Here is a 20,620-nt window from a genome sequence, read left to right on the forward strand (position 1 = left end):
CCGTGTTGCTGGCCGGGTGGGGGGGGGGGGCTTCGGCGAGGGCTAGAGGGCTGGAAGGGGGAGGCCCAGGGGTGTCCAAGGACACACTATCTGTCAGGTTGGGTCTGCACGCGGCCGGCATCATGTTGTACGGTGAAACCGCAGCAGGTCGCTGTCGTGCACATGCGCAACCACGGACCCGGCAATTCTCCAGGCTCATATATCGGGAAGGCCGTGCGTTTTATGTGGCGTGGCTGCTAGCCCCACACCGGTCGGAGCATCAGTGCAGGAGCGTCACCAACATTTTCATCGTAAAATCAGACACTTCCTCCGGACATTGCCTCAAAATCGGAGAATCCAGCCCAAGAATTTTGAAGTTCGGAAGAGTGTAGGAGGAAAGCAAGGTTTGATTTAGGGGAGGGGGATGGGGGAATTCTGATGAATCATAATAGCTGTTGTGTTGTATTTTGGTACAGCATTGTGTTCTGGTTTGGTGATTTGAACTTTCGAATCGAACAGTACGATATTCGTTTTGTGAAAAGTGCCATCGAAAGGAACAAGTTGGGCCTTTTGTGGGAGAAGGACCAGGTAGGATCAATGAGACAAACACCCTTGCCAGGAACCTCGAACCCAGCATCATTGTCTAACTTATCGAAATAAAGAGCCTTACAAAGACCGATATCAGGATTGTGGGCCAATGTGTTATTGTGTGTTCAGGAAGCAAGTGGCCCTGTCCCACAATGGGATGGTAATATCGTATTAGTATTATTGGACTAGTAAATCAGTGACTTGCTCTGGAGACACAAGTTCAAATTCCACCATGGCAACTGGAGAATAAAGTGTAAGTTTCATTAATAAAGATTGTGAAAGTACCAGCCAGTTATAAAATCCCATCTGGTTCACAAGTCCCCGACAGGGGAAGAAGCCTCCTGTCTTTAACCAGTCTGACCACACCAATGTACTTGACATTTAACTGCCCTCTGAAATGACCTAGCAAGCCAATCAGTTGTGGGTGGCTCACCACCACCGTTCAATGCAATAAGGGATGAGCAATGAATGTTGACCTTACCACAACACTCCAATCCCAAGAACAAGTAAGAAAAAAAAACCTGCTGCTGACCTTTCACCTCAAGATCTTAGACTTCACTTCAGCTCGGGCTAATCGGGTACAAGGTTCCCTGGTTGTCACTCTTAGGACTAATCTCACGCCAGTTCCCAGTGGACAATGAGTCAATAACAATCTCACCAATTGGTTCTCATTGTCAATCTCACTGAGAGAAGCCAGCCAATTGGTAAATTTGGTAAATGCCATGCTTAAAAAAATTTTTTTTTAGGGGTTGTGGGCGTCGCTGGTTGGGTAGCATTTATTGCCCATCCCTAGTTAACCTTGAGTAGGTGGTGGTGAGTTGTCTTCTAGAACCACTACAGTCCCTGAGGTGTAGGTACACCCACAGTGCTGTTAGGGAGGGTGTTCCAGGATTTTGCCCCAGCGACAGTGAAGGAACGGCGATATATTTCCAAGTCAGGGTGGTGCGTGACATGGAGCGGAACCTCCAGGTGGTGGGGTTCCCAGGTATCTGCTGCTCTTGTCCTTCTAGATGGTAGCAGTCGTGGGTTTGGAAGGTGCTGTCAAAGGAACCTTGGTGAGTTACTGCAGTGCATCTTGTAGGTGCTACACATGGCTGCCACTGTTCGACAGTGGTGGAGGGATTGAATGTTTGTGGAAGGGGAAGTAATCAAGCAGACTGCTTAGTGCTGGATGGTGTCAAGCCTCTTGAGTGTTGTTGGAGCTGCACTCATCCAGGCAAGTGGAGAGTATTCCATTGCACTCCTGACTTGTGCCTTGTAGATGGTGGACAGCCTTTGGGGTGTCAGGAGGTGAGGTACTTGCTGTAGGATTCCTAGCCATTGACCTGCTTTGGTAGCCACAGTATTAATATGGCTAGTCCAGTTCAGTTTCTGATCAACGGTAACCCTCAGGATGTCGATTGTGGGGGATTCAGTGATGGTAATGACATTGAATGTTAAAATTCCTCCAGGTGGTGTTCAACATGGAGAAGTACTGATTCATCAGCTGATGATAGACGGTACATGGTAATCAGCAGGAGGTTGCCTTGCCCATGTTTAAGATATGAGACTTCCTGGGGTCCAGAGTTGATGACGAGGACTCCCAAGGGCACTCGCTCCCAACTGTGTACCACTGTGCCACCATCTCTGCTGGCTCTGTCTTTTAAAAAAAAATTCTTATTTAGAGTATCCAATTAATTTTTTCAATTAATAGAGTGGCCACTTCACCTATCCTGCACATCTTTTTGGGTTGTGGGGGTGAGACCCACGCATTCACTGGGAGAATATGCAAATTCCACACAGACAGTGACCCGGGGCCAGGATCGAACCCGGGTCCTAAGCGCCATGAGGCAGCAGTGCTAACCACTGTGCCATAATGCCATCCTTGTTGGGTCTGTGCCGGTGAGACAGGACATATCCAGGAATGGTGATAGTTGTGTCTGGGATATTGTCTGTAAGGTATGATTCTGTCAGGCTGTTCTTTGACTAATCTGTGAGACAGCTCTCCCAACTTTGGCACAGGTCCCAGATGTTAGCAAGGAGGACCTTTCAGGATAGACAGGGCTGGGTTTGCAATTGTAGTTGTGGGTGCCCAGGTCAATGCTGGGTGGTCTGTCCGGTTTCAAAGAACAAAGAACAAAGAAAAGTACAGCACAGAACAGGCCCTTCGGCCCTCCAAGCCTGTGCCGACCATGCTGCCCGTCTAAACTAAAATCTTCTACACTTCCGGGGTCCGTATCCCTCTATTCCCATCCTATTCATGTATTTGTACAGATGCCCCTTAAATGTCACTATCGTCCCTGCTTCCACCACCTCCTCCGGTAGCGAGTTCCAGGCACCCACTACCATCTGTGCAAAAAACTTGCCTCGTACATCTCCTCTAAATCTTGCCCCTCGCACCTTAAACCTATGCCCCCTAGTAATTGACACCTCCACCCTGGGAAAAGGTCTCTGACCATCCACTCTGTCTATGCCCCTCATAATTTTGTAGACCTCTATCAGTCGCCCCGCAACCTCCGTCGTTCCAGTGAGAACAAACCGAGTTTATTCAACATCTCCTCATAGCTAATGCCCTCCATACCAGGCAACATCCTGGTAAATCTCTTCTGCACCCTCTCTAAAGCCTCCACATCCTTCTGATAGTGTGGTGACCAGAATTGAACACTATACTCCAAATGTGGCCTAACTAAGGTTCTATACAGCTGCAACATGACTTGCCAATTTTTATACTCAATGCCCCGGCCAATGAAGGCAAGCATGCCATATGCCTTCTTGACTACCTTCTCCACCTGTGTTGTCCCTTTCAGTGACCTGTGGATCTGTACACCTAGATCTCTCTGACCGTCAATACTCTTGAGGGTTCTACCATTCGCTGCATATTTCCTACCTGTATTAGACCTTCCAAAATGCATTACCTCCCATTTGTCCAGATTAAACTCCACCTGCCATCTCTCCGCCCAAGTCTCCAAACGATCTAAATCCTGCTGTATCCTCTGACAGTCCTTATCGCTATCCGCAATTCCACCAACCTTTGTGTCGTCCGCAAACTTACTAATCAGACCAGTTACATTTTCCTCCAAATCATTTATATATACTACGAACAGCAAAGGTCCCAGCACTGATCCCTGTGGAACACCACTAGTCACAGCCCTCCAATCAGAAAAGCACCCTTCCATTGCTACTCTCTGCTTTCTATGACCTAGCCAGTTCTGTATCCACCTTGCCAGCTCACCCATGATCCCGTGTGACTTTACCTTTTGTACCAGTCTGCCATGAGGGACCTGGTCAAAGGCATTACTGAAGTCCATATAGACAACATCCACTGCCCGACCTGCATCAACCATCTTTGTGACCTCCTCGAAAAACTCTATCAAGTTAGTGAGACACGACCTACCCTTCACAAAACCGTGCTCCCTCTCGCTAATACGTCCACTTGCTTCCAAATGGGAGTAGATCCTGTCTCGAAGAATTCTCTCCAGTAATTTCCCTACCACTGACGTAAGGCTCCACCGGCCTGTAGTTCCCTGGATTATCCTTGCTACCCTTCTTAAACAAAGGAACAACATTGGCTATTCTCCAGTCCTCCGGGACATCATCTGAAGACAGTGCGGATCCAAAGAGAGGATCTCTTTGGCCTCAGTAATTTCCTCTCTAGCCTCCTTCAGTATTCTGGGGTAGATCCCATCAGGCCCTGGGGACTTATCAACCTTTATATTTTTCAAGAAGCCCAACACCTCGTCTTTTTGGATCTCACTGTGACCCAGGCTATCTATACGCCCTTCTCCAGACTCAACATCCACCAATTCCTTCTCTTTGGTGAATACTGATGCAAAGTATTCATTTAGTACCTCACCCATTTCCTCTGGCTCCACACATAGATTCCCTCCCCTGTTTTTCAGTGGGCCAACCCTTTCCCTGGCTACCCTCTTGCTTTTTATGTACGTGTAAAAAGCCTTGGGATTTTCCTTAACCCTATTTGCCAATGACTTTTCGTGACCCCTTTTAGCCCTCCTGACTCCTTGCTTAAATACCTTCCTACTTTCCTTGTATTCCATACAGGCTTCGTCTATTCCCAGCCTTCTAGCCCTGACAAATGCCTCCTTTTTCTTTTTGACGAGACCTACACTGGGTGCGATTCTCCAAAATGGAGACTAAGTGTTCACGCCGTCGTGAACGCCATCGCGTTTCACGACGGCACGAAACGGGCACGGGGACAACCAATTCTGACCCCCACAGGGGACTAGCACGGTGCTGGAGTGGTTCAGCATGCGTGCGCGGGGGACTTCTTCAGCGCGCCGGCCCCTACAAAACATGGCGTGGGGGTTCAGGGGCCAGCTGTGCAAAAAGGTAGGCCTTGGGGGGGGGGGGGGGGGGGGGGCGGGGGGGGGGAAGAGGCCGGCCTGCCAATTGGTGGGACCCAATCGTGGGCCAGACCCCATCGGAGGCCCCCCCCCCCCCCCCCCCCCCCGGGACGGAGCCCCCTCCCCCACCCCTCCCACCCCCACAGGCCACCCCCCGACCCTTCGCGCAGAATTCCCGCTGGCATCGACCAGGGGTGAACGGCGCAGGCAGGACTCTGCCGTTTCTGCGCGGCCACTCGGCCCATCTGGGCCGGAGAATAAGCGGCCCAGCCGCGGACAGCGGCCCGTGACCGGCGCCGCGCCAAACGCGCCGGCGCAAATGGCGCCGATTCTCCGCACCTCGGAGAATCACGCGCCAGCGTCGGGGCGGCGTGACGCGGTTGCCCTGATTCTCCGGCCCTGCGCGGGGCTCAAAGAATAGCGCCCAATATCTTTCGTTATCCAAGGTTCCCTAAATTTGCCAGATTTATCCTTCTTCCGCACAGGAACATGCCAGTCCTGAATTCCTTTCAACTGACATTTGAAAGCCTCCCACATGTCAGATGTTAATTTACCCTCTATCATCTGCCCCCAATCTAGGTTCTTCAGTTCCCGCCTAATATTGTTATAATTAGCCTTCCCCCAATTTAGCACATTCACCCTAGTTCCACTCTTATCCTTGTCCACCAGCACTTTAAAACTTACTGAATTGTGGTCACTGTTCCCGAAATGCTCCCCTACTGAAACTTTTACCACCTGGCCAGGCTCATTCCCCAATATCAGGTCCTGTATAGCCCCTCCCCTAGTTGGACTATCTACATATTATTTTAAGAAGCCCTCCTGGATGCCCCTTACAAACTCTGCCCCGTCTAAGCCCCTGGCACTAAGTGAGTCCCAGTCAATATTAGGGAAGTTAAAGTCTCCCATCACAACAACCCTGTTGCTTTTGTAATGGGCCTGGGTTTAGAGAACCCCAAAGTGTATCATGGAGTTCACCTGACACACAACTTATAATAGATTGTGGTATGGGGAGCACACGGCCCACTCTACAGGTGTGGTACAGCAGAAATGGAAAAGTATTTTTTAAAGCAAAACAATGTTTATTCTATGAATTCAAGTTAACCTTTTTAAAACATACAGTGAACATCTTAGCAACCATTAATTCAAATACAACCCCCAAAGAATACAACACTATGTAATCCTTAATGACTTCCCAAACAACATCCAGAAGACAAAAGAAACACCTTTTAACAAAAGCACATTAGGTTTACATTCACTACTGAGAACATTTATAATTCTGAATTCACCAAATGATCAAGAGATAGTCATTCCATGGCAGAGAGATTAACAGTACACTTGCTCTGTCTGGCTTCAGCTCCAACACTGAAAACGAAACTAAAGCACACCCTGCAGCAAACAGCCTAAAACAAAAGTAAAAAGCTGACAGACAGCGCAGCTCCACCCACACTGACATCACTGATAAACACCCATTTCTTAAAGGTACATTTCTTAAACACCCATTTCTTAAAGGTACATTTCTTAAACACCCATTTCTTAAAGGTACTCTCACATGGTACTCCTTCCAAAATCTGTCTACCTATCTGCTCCTCTATCTCCCATTGGCTGTTGGGAGGCCTGTAGCAAACCTCCAACATTGTGACTGCACCCTTCTTATTCCTGATCTCTAACCATATAGCCTCGCTGCCCTCTGAGGTGCCCTCTCGCAGTACAGCTGTGATGCTCTCTCTAACCACGAGTGCAACTCCTCCACCCTTTTTACCTCCCCCTCTATCCCGCCTGAAACATCTGGAACATTTAGCTGCCATTCCTGTCCTTCCCTCAACCAGATCTGTTTAATGGCAACAACAACATCATTCTAAGTACTAATCCTAGCTCTAAGTTCATTTACCTTACCTGTTATACTTCTTGCATTAAAACATATGCACTTCAGGCCATCAGTCCCCCTGTTTTCAGCAACATCTCCCTGTCTGTTCTTCCTCAGAGCCATACTGGCCCTATTCCCTAGTTCTCCCTCAATTTTTTCACCTTCTTACCTATTGCTCCGGTGCACACCCTCCTGGACTAGTAACCCAGAGGCCCAGGCTCATAGGGACATGAGTTCAAACCCCACCATGACAGCTAATTCCTTTTTTGTGTTTTCGTAGCCTTTGAATACAACTGAGTGACTTGCTGATCCATTTAAGAGTCAATCACATTAGTGTAGATCTGGAGTCACATGTATGCCAGACCAGGTCATGATAAGGGTGGCAGATTTCCTACCCTAAAGGGCATTCATGAACCAGATGGGTTTTTACGGCAATCAACAATGGTTACATGGTCATCATTAGACTTTTAATTCCAGATATTTTATTGAGTTTAAATTCCACCATCTGCCGTGGTGGGATTCGAATCCGGGTCCCCATATCATTGGGTCTCTTTATTACTAGTCCAGTGACAATACCACTGTGCCACTGCCTTCCCTTGATTTGGGGCTGAATATGGTGGGTGGGGTGGTAAGTGGGAGTTTTATTCTGTGTCGAATCTTGGTTGTGGGTGGGTCTGGCATAGAATACAATAAAAATATCATGGAAAAGAAAGGTTAATCTCTTATGAAAATGAACATAAAATCCACCAGAATTTAAACCAGAACCTACTCGATAGCTCAATGGGGTGAATACATGGTGTGGTAATGATTGCAACTAGAGACTTACCTTTCCTGGCCTGGATAAGCAATGGGACATTTTACAGAAAACTGTTTTTAAGGTGCATGCTTCATAAATAGGCTACAGCAAAGCAGCAACTGCTCATTACGTTGGCTGCGATGAGACCTCAGGCCTCGCAAACGGGAAATGGTTGTGACAAATGCGATTGACAAAGAGTTAATACTCGCTCTGCACAGTCTGTCCTCTCTGTGCTCTTGGCCTACCTTTACCTCAATAGAATCTATCATGGACATAGAGCTGCCCATTTTGTCATTGCCCAAGGAAATAGAGTCTGAAAAAATGGCATGTTGTCAGGGCAACGAGTCCATTTTGGGAATTGTAAAAATAGAATATTCCAGAGCCCCCTGGCTGAACCTAAAGCTTTTCTGCCTGACTGACAAAGCAAACTGAAAGAAAACGAAAGTCACTGCAAAAGCACAGAGGCACTGAATGGAGATAAAACTGAGGTGTAGAATCTTCATTCAAACCCAGGCCTCATTTTCTGAATTGTTCTGGGAAGGGCCAAGACTTGATTCTTTTAGCATTATCTTTACTTCCAGTTCTTTGTTATTTTCCGCCCCGATCTGAAAGCGCCGATTCTCCCCGGGTGGGTATTGCCCACGATGCCCTCCTCCTGTGGAGCAAGAACAAAGCCCAAGGGGAGATGGTGGTTTAGTGGCTATATCACTGGACTAGTAACCCAGAGGCCCAGGCTCATAGGGACATGGGTTCAAATCCCACCAAGGCAGCTAATTCAATTAATATATCTGAAATATAAAACTAGCCTGCATCACTGTAAATATACAGGGGCTTAATGTAGACACACTAGGACACTGTAAATACACAAGGGGTTAATGTAAATACACTTGGATTAATTAAACACTAGAGGGAGCACCAGAGACATCATGACACACAGACATTCAACCAATAGGTCAGTAAGATAGGACATGACCAAATGGCAGTCACGACACACCCAGAGGTGTCACTGCGACAAGGGGGCTACCCATATAAAAGGACAGGGCACACATGCTCTTTCTCTTTCCATAGCGACACTCAGAGACACAGGGACAGATCAGGAAAGCATCACACCCCCACTGCATGGATTAGAGCAGACTGGTTAGTTAGATATAGTTACTATAGTTAGATTAGCAAGAGAGTTGAACTCAAGTAGGAGAATAGTTAACAGTTCAATAAATGTGTTAAAGCTATCTCCAAGTCTGAACCTTCCTTTGTCAGAGTGTACATCAAGGAAGCAGCTTATGCCACGTCAAGAAGCATAACATGACAGTGGCTACATCACTACACTAGTAACCCAGAGGCCCAGGCTCATAGGGACATGGGTTCAAATCCCACCATGGCAGCTAATTCAATTGATATATCTGAAATATAAAACTAGCCTTAATAATGGTCATCATTAATATCGGTGATCATGAAATGTAAAAATGCCCGGGTGAACTGCCATTCCCCCTGCTCCCTGTTTGTGGGGACCAGTGCTAAACGGCGCCCAGCTGGGGTCTCCCCGGTGATCGGTCAGATCTGGCGTAGTTATAGTTAAGTGAACAGTTAAGCCCACTTAACTATGCAAGTCAGGATCCTGCCCATTGTTGGCCAGATCCAGATCGTAATGTCTCGCAAGATCTCGTTAGATTGTCCCGGCACAATGACTGCCAGGAATACCGAAGAGACCTCTTGCGCAGGTCTGGCAACATTCAGGTAGGCTCTGGATACCTTTGTTGGTATCATGAAGAGCGAGTACACTCTGATTACACTGTGAAGCCTGGCTGCACTCTCTCAATTGTGTGCCTGCATGGCTGACTACCAAATCTGAGCACCATCTGCCACTTCAGTGAGATCTGAGCGCCCTCTATTGGTGATGTATCTCCCGGCTGACCTGATTTCGTGTTTGCTGATTGACGTTCCTGAGACTAAAAGAATAGATCATAAACCTGAGTTTCTCATTTACCAGGATTATAGATATTTCTTATTTCAATATATTTAACACTATTTTAACCACATGGCGTTTCAATAAAACACACCAAATGCAATCCCCTCACTTTAAATGCCAGAAAAAGTAACAGCAAAACACAAATCATTCAGCTTCATTAACCAATGTTGTGACACACTTCATAACGCTTTAAATACAGATATCAATAGCAGATACTTGTATGCGCTATAAAATTTAATTGAAGGGCCCTTGACATCAGCACCAATTTATATTAAATCATTATGAATTTTATCAAAATGTTTATCAAATTTAGGGATGTGAATGCTCTGAATGGAATTTTATTCTATCTCCATGCTGTGCCAAATAAAGCCTTCCCTGTCAGAGGTCGAGTAAAGGTCACTCACGTTCACTCAACATTGGGTCTCAGGCCCATCTCCAGAGTGCTCGAGTGAGAGATTTTTCCATTCCCCAGCTTCCCTGAGTGAGATTTATCAGTCTACTGCTGGATTCAAGACAGGCTTATGGTGTGGACCCATATCCAGTAGGAACTGGGTTGTGATGGCCCCAAGCTGATCAACTTCAGATCCATACAGACAACGAACAGCAGACACATTCACCTGGGTTGTGACTGAGAAGGACGATATAAGGCCATGGGACCTGACAATACCCCGACAATCGTACTGAAGACTTGTGCTCCAGAACTTGCCACACATCTAGCCAAGCTGTTCCAGTACAGCTACAACACTGTCATCTACCTGCAATGTAGAAAATGTACGCAGGTCAAATCCAACCCAGCCAATTATCGCCCTATCAGTCTACTTTCCATCATCAGCAAAGTGATGGTAGGAATCATTTCAGTGCTGTCAAGCGACGCCTACTCAGCAATAACCTGCTTACGGACAGACCGTTTGGGTTCCTCCAGTGTCATTCAGCTCCTGACTCTCCACTGGTTGGAGTCATATCTGGCATAAAGGAAGATGGTTGTGGCGGTTGGAGGTCAATCATCTCAACTCCAGGACATCACTGCAGGAGTTCCTCATGGTAATGTCCTAGGCCCGACCTTCTTCAGCTGCTTCATCAATGACCTCCCTTCCATCTTAAGCTCAGAAATGGGGATGTTTGCTGATGCAATGTTCAGCACCATTCGTGACTCCTCAGATAATGAAGCAGTCCATGTCCAAATGCAGCAAGACCTGGACAATATCCAGGCTTGACATTCACACCACACAAGTCCCAGGCAGTGGCCATCTCCTACAAGAGTAGATCTAACCACTGCCCCTTGACGTTCAATGGCATCACCATCACTGAATCCCCACAATTAACTTCCTGGGAGTTACCATTGATCAGAAACTGAACCAGCCATATTAATACAGTGGCTACCAGAGCAGGTCAAAGGCTAGGAACCCTATGGTGAGTAACTCACCTCCTGACCTCCCCAGAGCCTGTCCACTATCTGCAAAGCACAAATTAGGAGTGTAATGGAATACTCCCCACTTGCCTGAATGAGTACAGCTCCAACAACAATCCAGAAGCTCGACATCATCCAGATCAAAGCAGCCCCCTTGCTTACTCCCCCTTTCAGAAACATTCAATCCCTCCAGCGCCGACGCAAAGTGCCAACCGTGTGTGCCATCTGCAAGATGCACTGCAGGAACTACCCAAGGTTCCATAGGCAGCACCTTCCGAACCCACAACCACTATCATCTAGAAGGACAAGAGCAGCAGATACCTGGGAATACCACCACCTGGAGGTTCCCTCCAAGTCATTCACCACCCTGACTTGGCAATATATCGCTGTTCCTTCACTGGCGCTGGGGCAAAATCCTGGAACTCCTTCCTTAACAGCACTATGGGTGTACCTACACCTCAGGGACTGCAGCGGTTCAAGAAGGCAACTCACCACCACCTTCTGAAGGGCAACTAGGGATGGGCAATAAATGCTGGCCTAGCTGCATCCCATTAATGAATTGAGAAAACCTCAGTCCAAACTCTCTCATCACAATCATTATAAAATGGTCAGTAATGAGGAAAGAAGGGAACTGTTAGGGAACAGTTAGGGAACTGGAGCTGGAGTTGGAAGAACTTCGGATCATTCGGGAGGCAGAAGGGGTCATAGATAGCAGCTTCAGGGAATTAGTTACACCAAAGATTGGAGATAGGTGGGTAACTGTAAGAGGGACTGGGAAAAAACAGTCAGTGCAGGGATCCCCTGCGGTCGTTCCCCTGAGAAACAAGTATACCGCTTTGGATACTTGTGGGGGGGACGACTTACCAGGGGTAAGCCATGGGGTACGGGCCTCTGGCACGGAGTCTGTCCCTGTTGCTCAGAAGGGAAGGGGGGAGAGGAGCAGAGCATTAGTAATTGGGGACTCTATAGTCAGGGGCACAGATAGGAGATTTTGTGGGAGCGTGAGAGACTCACGTTTGGTATGTTGCCTCCCAGGTGCAAGGGTACGTGATGTCTCGGATCGTGTTTTCCGGGTCCTTAGGGGGGAGGGGGAGCAGCCCCAAGTCGTGGTCCACATTGGCACCAACGACATAGGTAGGAAAGGGGACAAGGATGTCAGGCAGGCTTTCAGGGAGCTAGGATGGAAGCTCAGAACTAGAACAAACAGAGTTGTTATCTCTGGGTTGTTGCCCGTGCCACGTGATAGTGAGATGAGGAATAGGGAGAGAGAGCATTTAAACACGTGGCTACAGGGATGGTGCAGGCGGGAGGGTTTCAGATTTTTGGATAACTGGGGCTCTTTCTGGGGAAGGTGGGACCTCTACAGACAGGATGGTCTACATCTGAACCTGAGGGGCACAAATATCCTGGGGGGGAGATTTGTTAGTGCTCTTTGGGGGGGTTTAAACTAATGCAGCAGGGGCATGGGAACCTGGATTGTAGTTTTAGGGTAAGGGAGAATGAGAGTATAGAGGTCAGGAGCACAGATTTGACGTCGCAGGAGGGGGCCAGCGTTCAGGTAGGTGGTTTGAAGTGTGTCTACTTCAATGCCAGGAGTATACGAAACAAGGTAGGGGAACTGGCAGCGTGGGTTGGTACCTGGGACTTCGATGTTGTGGCCATTTCGGAGACATGGATAGAGCAGGGACAGGAATGGATGTTGCAGGTTCCGGGGTTTAGGTGTTTTAGTAAGCTCAGAGAAGGAGGCAAAAGAGGGGGAGGTGTGGCGCTGCTAGTCAAGAGCAGTATTACGGTGGCGGAGAGGATGCTAGATGGGGACTCTTCTTCCGAGGTAGTATTGGCTGAAGTTAGAAACAGGAAAGGAGAGGTCACTCTGTTGGGAGTTTTTTATAGGCCTCCTAATAGTTCTAGGGATGTAGAGGAAAGGATGGCGAAGATGATTCTGGATATGAGCGAAAGTAACAGGGTAGTTATTATGGGAGACTTTAACTTTCCAAATATTGACTGGAAAAGATATAGTTCGAGTACAATAGATGGGTCATTTTTTGTACAGTGTGTGCAGGAGGGTTTCCTGAAACAATATGTTGACAGGCCAACAAGAGGCGAGGCCACGTTGGATTTGGTTTTGGGTAATGAACCAGGCCAGGTGTTGGATTTGGAGGTAGGAGAGCACTTTGGGGACAGTGACCACAATTCGGTGACGTTTACGTTAATGATGGAAAGGGATAAGTATACACCGCAGGGCAAGAGTTATAGCTGGGGGAAGGGCAATTATGATGCCATTAGACGTGACTTGGGGGGGATAAGGTGGAGAAGTAGGCTGCAAGTGTTGGGCACACTGGATAAGTGGGGCTTGTTCAAGGATCAGCTACTGCGTGTTCTTGATAAGTATGTACCGGTCAGACAGGGAGGAAGGCGTCAAGCGAGGGAACCGTGGTTTACCAGGGAAGTGGAATCTCTTGTTAAGAGGAAGAAGGAGGCCTATGTGAAGATGAAGTGTGAAGTTTCGGTTGGGGCGATGGATAGTTACAAGGTAGCGAGGAAGGATCTAAAGAGAGAGCTAAGACGAGCAAGGAGGGGACATGAGAAGTATTTGGCAGGAAGGATCAAGGAAAACCCAAAAGCTTTCTATAGGTATGTCAGGAATAAGCGAATGACTAGGGAAAGAGTAGGACCAGTCAAGGACAGGGATGGGAAATTGTGTGTGGAGTCTGAAGAGATAGGCGAGATACTAAATGAATATTTTTCGTCAGTATTCACTCAGGAAAAAGATAATGTTGTGGAGGAGAATGCTGAGCCCCAGGCTAATAGAATAGATGGCATTGAGGTACGTAGGGAAGAGGTGTTGGCAATTCTGGACAGGCTGAAAATAGATAAGTCCCCGGGACCTGATGGGATTTATCCTAGGATTCTATGGGAGGCCAGGGAAGAGATTGCTGGACCTTTGGCTTTGATTTTTATGTCATCATTGGCTACAGGAATAGTGCCAGAGGACTGGAGGACAGCAAATGTGGTCCCTTTGTTCAAAAAGGGGAGCAGAGACAACCCCGGCAACTATAGACCGGTGAGCCTCACGTCTGTAGTGGGTAAAGTCTTGGAGGGGATTATAAGGGACAAGATTTATAATCATCTAGATAGGAATGATATGATCAGGGATAGTCAGCATGGCTTTGTGAAGGGTAGGTCATGCCTCACAAACCTTATTGAGTTCTTTGAGAAGGTGACTGAACAGGTAGACGAGGGTAGAGCAGTTGATGTGGTGTATATGGATTTCAGCAAAGCGTTTGATAAGGTTCCCCACGGTAGGCTATTGCAAAAAATACGGAGGTGGGGGATTAAGGGTGATTTAGAGATGTGGATCAGAAATTGGCTAGCTGAAAGAAGACAGAGGGTGGTGGTTGATGGGAAATGTTCAGAATGGAGTACAGTCACAAGTGGAGTACCACAAGGATCTGTTCTGGGGCCGTTGCTGTTTGTCATTTTTATCAATGACCTAGAGGAAGGCACAGAAGGGTGGGTGAGTAAATTTGCAGATGATACTAAAGTCGGTGGTGTTGTCGATAGTGTGGAAGGATGTAGCAGGTTACAGAGGGATATAGATAAGCTGCAGAGCTGGGCTGAGAGGTGGCAAATGGAGTTTAATGTAGAGAAGTGTGAGGTGATTCACTTTGGAAGGAATAACAGGAATGCGGAATATTTGGCTAATGGTAAAGTTCTTGAAAGTGTGGCTGAGCAGAGGGATCTAGGTGTCCATGTACATAGATCCCTGAAAGTTGCCACCCAGGTTGATAGGGTTGTGAAGAAGGCCTATGGAGTGTTGGCCTTTATTGGTAGAGGGATTGAGTTCCGGAGTCGGGAGGTCATGTTGCAGCTGTACAGAACTCTGGTCCGGCCGCATTTGGAGTATTGCGTACAGTTCTGGTCACCGCATTATAGGAAGGACGTGGAGGCTTTAGAGCGGGTGCAGAGGAGATTTACCAGGATGTTGCCTGGTATGGAGGGAAAATCTTATGAGGAAAGGCTGACGGACTTGAGGTTGTTTTCGTTGGAGAGAAGAAGGTTAAGAGGAGACTTAATAGAGGCATACAAAATGATCAGGGGGTTGGATAGGGTGGACAGTGAGAGCCTTCTCCCGCGGATGGATATGGCTGGCACGAGGGGACATAACTTTAAACTGAGGGGTAATAGATATAGGACAGAGGTCAGAGGTAGGTTCTTTACGCAAAGAGTAGTGAGGCCGTGGAATGCCCTACCTGCTACAGTAGTGAACTCGCCAACATTGAGGGCATTTAAAAGTTTATTGGATAAACATATGGATGATAATGGCATAGTGTAGGTTAGATGGCTTTTGTTTCGGTGCAACATCGTGGGCCGAAGGGCCTGTACTGCGCTGTATTGTTCTATGTTCTATGTTCTAACTTACTTTCACACATCAGACACCTTTCGCATCAGGCTCTGGCAAAACATGTATAAACACTTCACAATGAAGTGGTTTTGAATTGTAGGCACTGTTGTAATGTAGAGAAATGTGTTTGTTAATTTACATAGATTACATTCAGTCTTCAGCAAAGAAAAGGGCCATTTTGGGTGGCATGGTTGTATGGTGGTTAGCACTGTTGCTTCACAGCACCAGGGACCCCAGTTAGATTTTGGCTTGGGTCACTGTGCGTATTCTGCATATTCTCCCCATGTCTGTGTGGGTTTCCTGGTTCCTCCCACAAGTCCCGAAAGACGTGCTTGTTAGGTAGGTGAATTGGAGATTCTGAATTCTCCCTCGGTGTACCTGAACAGGCGCCGGAATGTGGCGACTAGGGGATTTTCACAGTAACTTCATTGCAGTGTTAATGTAAACCTACTTGTGACACTAATTAAGATTATTATAACTGTTCAACACCCTCCTTCTTCCACCTGCTTCATCTAACACTATCAACTTATCCTTTTCGTTTATAAATTGCAGAAACAACAATAATCAGATTATCTGCCTTAGATAATGTCACTTGAAGGGTCAATGTTGGCCAGAGCACCGGGAGAATCCCCAGTTATTTTTCAGGTGTTGACAAAGGGCTGCAGTGAGGTGAGTGGGGCCTTGGTTTAATGTCTCATTTGAAAGTTCAGCATTGCTGGCAGTGGAGCACTCTCACCACTGCCTTGAAGTATTACCCTAGGTTATACGCTCAAATGTTGGAAGCCATAAACGTTTGACTGCGACGCGGTGAGACTGCTGCCACTTATCAGTCGATGCTAAGTTAATTTGTGTGCCCTGTTTCTGAACTGTTTGTTCTCATGACAGTTGAACATTGCAAAGGCAATTGAGCCAGCACTGAATGGATTTCAGGAAGGTCCTCTCAACTTCAGGCCAACATACAAGTATGATGTGGGCACCAACACGTTTGACACCAGGTAATGCAGCTTCAGCATCTGGGATCTCTCCACTTGCTCTGTATACAACAGGGAACACTCAGTAAACTGTATGACTATTATGTATAAACATAGACAAATACATTTTATACACCCACTGGAAAAGGAACTTAATCTGAATTACTTGGTACATTTCAAAAGGAATTCACAGTTTGTTGCCTCCGTTTTGATGGGAAATTATCACAATCGATATTTGAAACATATTTTTCCCTTTACATTCTCAATGTTGGTCAGAAGGTCGTGGTGAAAAAAACACTGAGGTGATGAGGGCTTGAGGCTGTTCCCCATTTAACATTTGTGGGACTGCCCCAAAGTTGGTGTGTCCCTCTGCATTTAGTCCAGGACAATGCCAGCGACACTTGGTTGTGGACAGTTCCTTTCACTGGAAGATCGAGTTTCAGGCAGGCCAGGCCAGATCATTCTTACCATCGAGCCAGGCCTGCCACCTAGGAACTGATCCAGTGTAGGGAGCTATTAATGTGTTTTCCCATTTCCTTTGCATTGACGAAGGGTGTCTAGTTCAGTAGCCCGTCGTAGAGGCTGATGAGACCAGGTAGGCGTCTGAAAATGTGTAATTTTCTTGCTCCACTTTCACCTCCTGCCTCCCAACATGCTGCACTTTGCATTACTGTATGTTGGACAGGAATCCTCCGTGTGTGGCTCTGCCAGACTCTACAGAGCTTAGTGCCTGGAGAGGACCCAAGCATTGAATGGATTTCAGAAAGGCGCCTCAGTACCACTCCAATAACACCTTGGTGTGGCGTGTGGGAGAGTCCATGCACTGTTGTAGGGTGATGCAAGCTCAGACTATCACTGCCTGGGTGTCTATCCACAATGCAAAGAATAAATCAGAGAAAGTGTTTTCTCAAGCTCTTTATGCGCATAGTTAATTCTTCTTTTTTATTTAGAAAAATATTTCTATTCAACATTTTCAGCATTTTTGCATTTCTACCCAAACAGTACCTGACGCGTACCCCCCCCCCCCCCCCCCAAAACTCTTGGCGATAACCAGGTCTCCAAAAGGCAAAATGGACAACCCCCATCTCAGGTGGAACCCCTCATCTGCCTCTCTCAGGGCAAATTTTGCCTTTACCAAGGCCAAAAACTCCAACAGGACTCCTGGCCACAACAAGGCACTGGGGGGCGGGGGAGAGAAGCTGACCTTCACCCCAACAGGACCCGCCTGCAAGCGATCAGCAAATCAGCTCCGGCCTTTGTCTGCACTCCGGCAGCTCAGACACCCCGAATATGGCCTCCAGGAGGACCCAGCTCCAAATTCATAAGCAGAACCTCGGAAACGGTGCTAAAAATGACTCCCAACATCTCTCCAACTTCGGGCTGGATCAGAAAATATGGACATGATTGGCTGGGCTCCTCTCATGCCCCTCACTATTGTCATCCAGCCCCTGAAACAGCCGGCACATCCTCACCTTCATTAAGGACGCTCTATACAATTTTAACTGAATCAACCCCAGCCTCGCACATGAGGTTGAGAAATTGACCCTTCGCAGCACTTCGCACCAGAATCCTTCTTCCAGCCCCATCCCCAGCTCTTCCTCCCACTTGGCTTTAATCCCTTCCGTAGACTCCTTATCCTCCCCCATAATCCTACTCCAGATTGCTGAAACAACCCCCACCGGCAGCACCTCCTCCAGCAACGAGGAGGTCGGCACCACGGGGAAACTCGGAAAAGTCTTTCTTGTGAAATTCCGTACCTGCATATACCTAAAGCCTTTGTCACGCTGCAGCCCATACTTCACCCCCAACTCCTCTAAACTTGTGTATCTCCCCTCCAGAAACAGATCCTTCATCTCATTCACCCCTTTTTCCTCCCATCCCCGGAACTTCGCACCAATCCTCCCTGCCTCAAACCCATGTTTCCCTCTTATCGGCATCATCCACGACCCTGTCTTGAGCTGTCGAAATTGCCCCCAGATCCTCAGTGTGGCTACCACAATCGGATTCCCGGAATACCTCCTTAGGGCTAGCGGCAGCTGTGCCATTGCCAGCGCCCACAGCCCGATCCCTGACAGGACCCTGTCTCCATCCACACCTACAAAGCTTCCGACTCCTTCCTCCAGCCCCTTACCTTCTCCGCATTCGCCGCCCAGTAATAGTGCAACAAATTCGGAAGAGCCAAGCTCCCCGACTGCTGACCCCTTTGGAGCACCGCCTTCCTTATCCTCGCCATCTTCCCTGCCCATACAACGATGAGACCAGCCTATCCACCTCTTGAGAAATGCCTTTGGCAAAACGACTGGCAGACACTGGAACAGGAACAAAAACCGTGGCAAAATATTCATTTTGACTGCCTGCACCCAGCCAGCCAGCGACAAAGGGAGACTATCCCACCTTCCCAGATCCTCCTTCACCTTCGTGAAATTTAGCTTACGGAGTCACGCCCAGCCCTGCGCTACCTGCATCCCCAAGTACCTAAAGTGAGTTGTTGCCACCCTAAATGGCAACCCCTCCACGCCTGCCCCTCCACCCGAAGGAGCCACGACAAAACACTCACTCTTCCCTAAATTCAATTTATACCCCAAAAGTGCCCCAAATTTACCTAGCAACCTCATTATGTCCCTCACCGAAGAACCCAGGTCCGTGATATACAGCAGGAAGTTATCTGCATACAGAAAGTGAAATAAAGAGAAGGAAAGGATAATTGGATAGGGAGAGATGAGAGACAGAAAGAACAATATAAATAAAATATATTTAAACATTTTAATAAAATCCCCAACAACATTGCAGTTCATTGCAAAATCTGAGCATTTTGCTGTATTACCCTCTCTGCTGCCCTCTCTTTCAGGGAGGTGTCAATAAAGTTAGTTCAGTCGTGGCTGCCTGGCGCTGAATATGTGTTGGTTTACTCCCTTCATTACACAACAAATAATTAAAAGCTGAAGGAATGAGACTCCACACATATAAATTTTAATTTCAGCGTTAGAGAGTTTGGCAGTAATTAAGCCGCACAACTTCAAACATCTTTAGACTGTATCGGACGAGTCCTAACCTTTCATGGTGAGTTCAGCCCTTATCCACCGTGTAAGTATAGTAACCTCAGAACAGTCAAAATATTTGAATGGGGGAGGCGGGGTCAGATGGCGAGGATGTTGGTTTTGTGCAGCTTGTGAAGGAGCTCAGTATCTCGGACAATAAATTCCTAATCTTTGTGTTTAACTGTGCACCTTTGCTGGCTGGAAGTTGCCATCTGATCTAGGCATAAGTAACAGCAAGTGCTGCTGACCTCATCATGATTTTCAGAGCAAAGACTGGCTAATGTGTTATTTTTTTATTTGAAAGTACACGCTGAACCAATTATCCAATGTTTCCTAGTTCTAAGAAACGCAAACCTGCTTGGACAGATCGGATACTCTGGAGGGTGAAAATGTCCGACTGCTATGACCTTTCAGTCAATACCACGTTATTGGCGAGGAGCGAATCACTGGACAACAAAAACCGCCACATTGAAGTGCTCCAGCATGTTTATCGTAGTCACATGGAGTACCTCATCAGCGACCACAAACCTGTCACAGCCACCTTCTCCCTGAAGGTGGGTCAATAACAGCCCTAAAAAGCAGAAAATAAGAAAAGCCATCTCTGCACAGTGTGGGAGCAGAGGATTGCAATATAGCGACTGTATGTAGAATAGTTTTGCTCTCTGGGTGTGATTCTCTCACCTCGTTTCGCTCGAGCGAGAGCGTGGTGAGGCTGGTGAAGAGCGAGAGAGACCAAAAACGAGAACTGCGCCGGGTGCCAAACAGTTTGCGGTGCAACCGACCCATAGGCAAAATCAGGATCCTGCCATAGCGTGGTGAGAAACCAATTATCACCACTTAGGCCCTATGTCCATACAATTAACAGGAGCCACCCCATATCCAACGGGCTCCCACCATCCAATGGCCTCCCAGCAAGTGGTCACGCTGGCATTGATTAGTACTCTTTTTGAAAAACGTGAACCTGGCGGAAGGGCTGTCGGGGAGCCGAGGAGGTGAGCAACCATCTTCGCTCACAGGCGATGGGCCCGGGGGCACTGGGCATGCTTGCCCTGTGCTCTGGGGAGGGAACATGCCTGGGGGTGTAGCCCCAGTTGGAGATGGGCCGCCTTGGGGTGCAGAGAGTCTCAGGGCTGTGTGTGAGGGGGGGGGGGGGTGGAGGGGGGGGGGGGGTGGCGACCGTGCGTGGGTCTTTCATATCAACCCCTGGACAGTGTGTTCCCATTCCGAGCGCAACCCTTGTCCCTGCCTGTTTGCCCACCGACCAT

The 20,620-nt window shown here is 47.7% G+C and overlaps 1 protein-coding gene across 1 annotated transcript in view; it reads left to right on the forward strand.

The window, feature by feature from the left end:
* Window positions 1-20,620, forward strand: part of inpp5jb (inositol polyphosphate-5-phosphatase Jb) — a 214,775-nt gene that overhangs the window by 176,290 nt on the left and 17,865 nt on the right. Inside the window, exons 7-9 of the mRNA XM_072486193.1 lie at window positions 456-567; window positions 16,232-16,341; window positions 19,693-19,909. Of these exons, the coding sequence (XP_072342294.1) occupies window positions 456-567; window positions 16,232-16,341; window positions 19,693-19,909 (439 nt within the window). The remainder of the gene's footprint in view (window positions 1-455; window positions 568-16,231; window positions 16,342-19,692; window positions 19,910-20,620) is intronic.

The sequence above is a fragment of the Scyliorhinus torazame genome, chromosome 1 (assembly GCF_047496885.1).
Source record: "Scyliorhinus torazame isolate Kashiwa2021f chromosome 1, sScyTor2.1, whole genome shotgun sequence".
In the NCBI taxonomy this organism is placed as follows: Eukaryota; Metazoa; Chordata; class Chondrichthyes; order Carcharhiniformes; family Scyliorhinidae; genus Scyliorhinus; species Scyliorhinus torazame.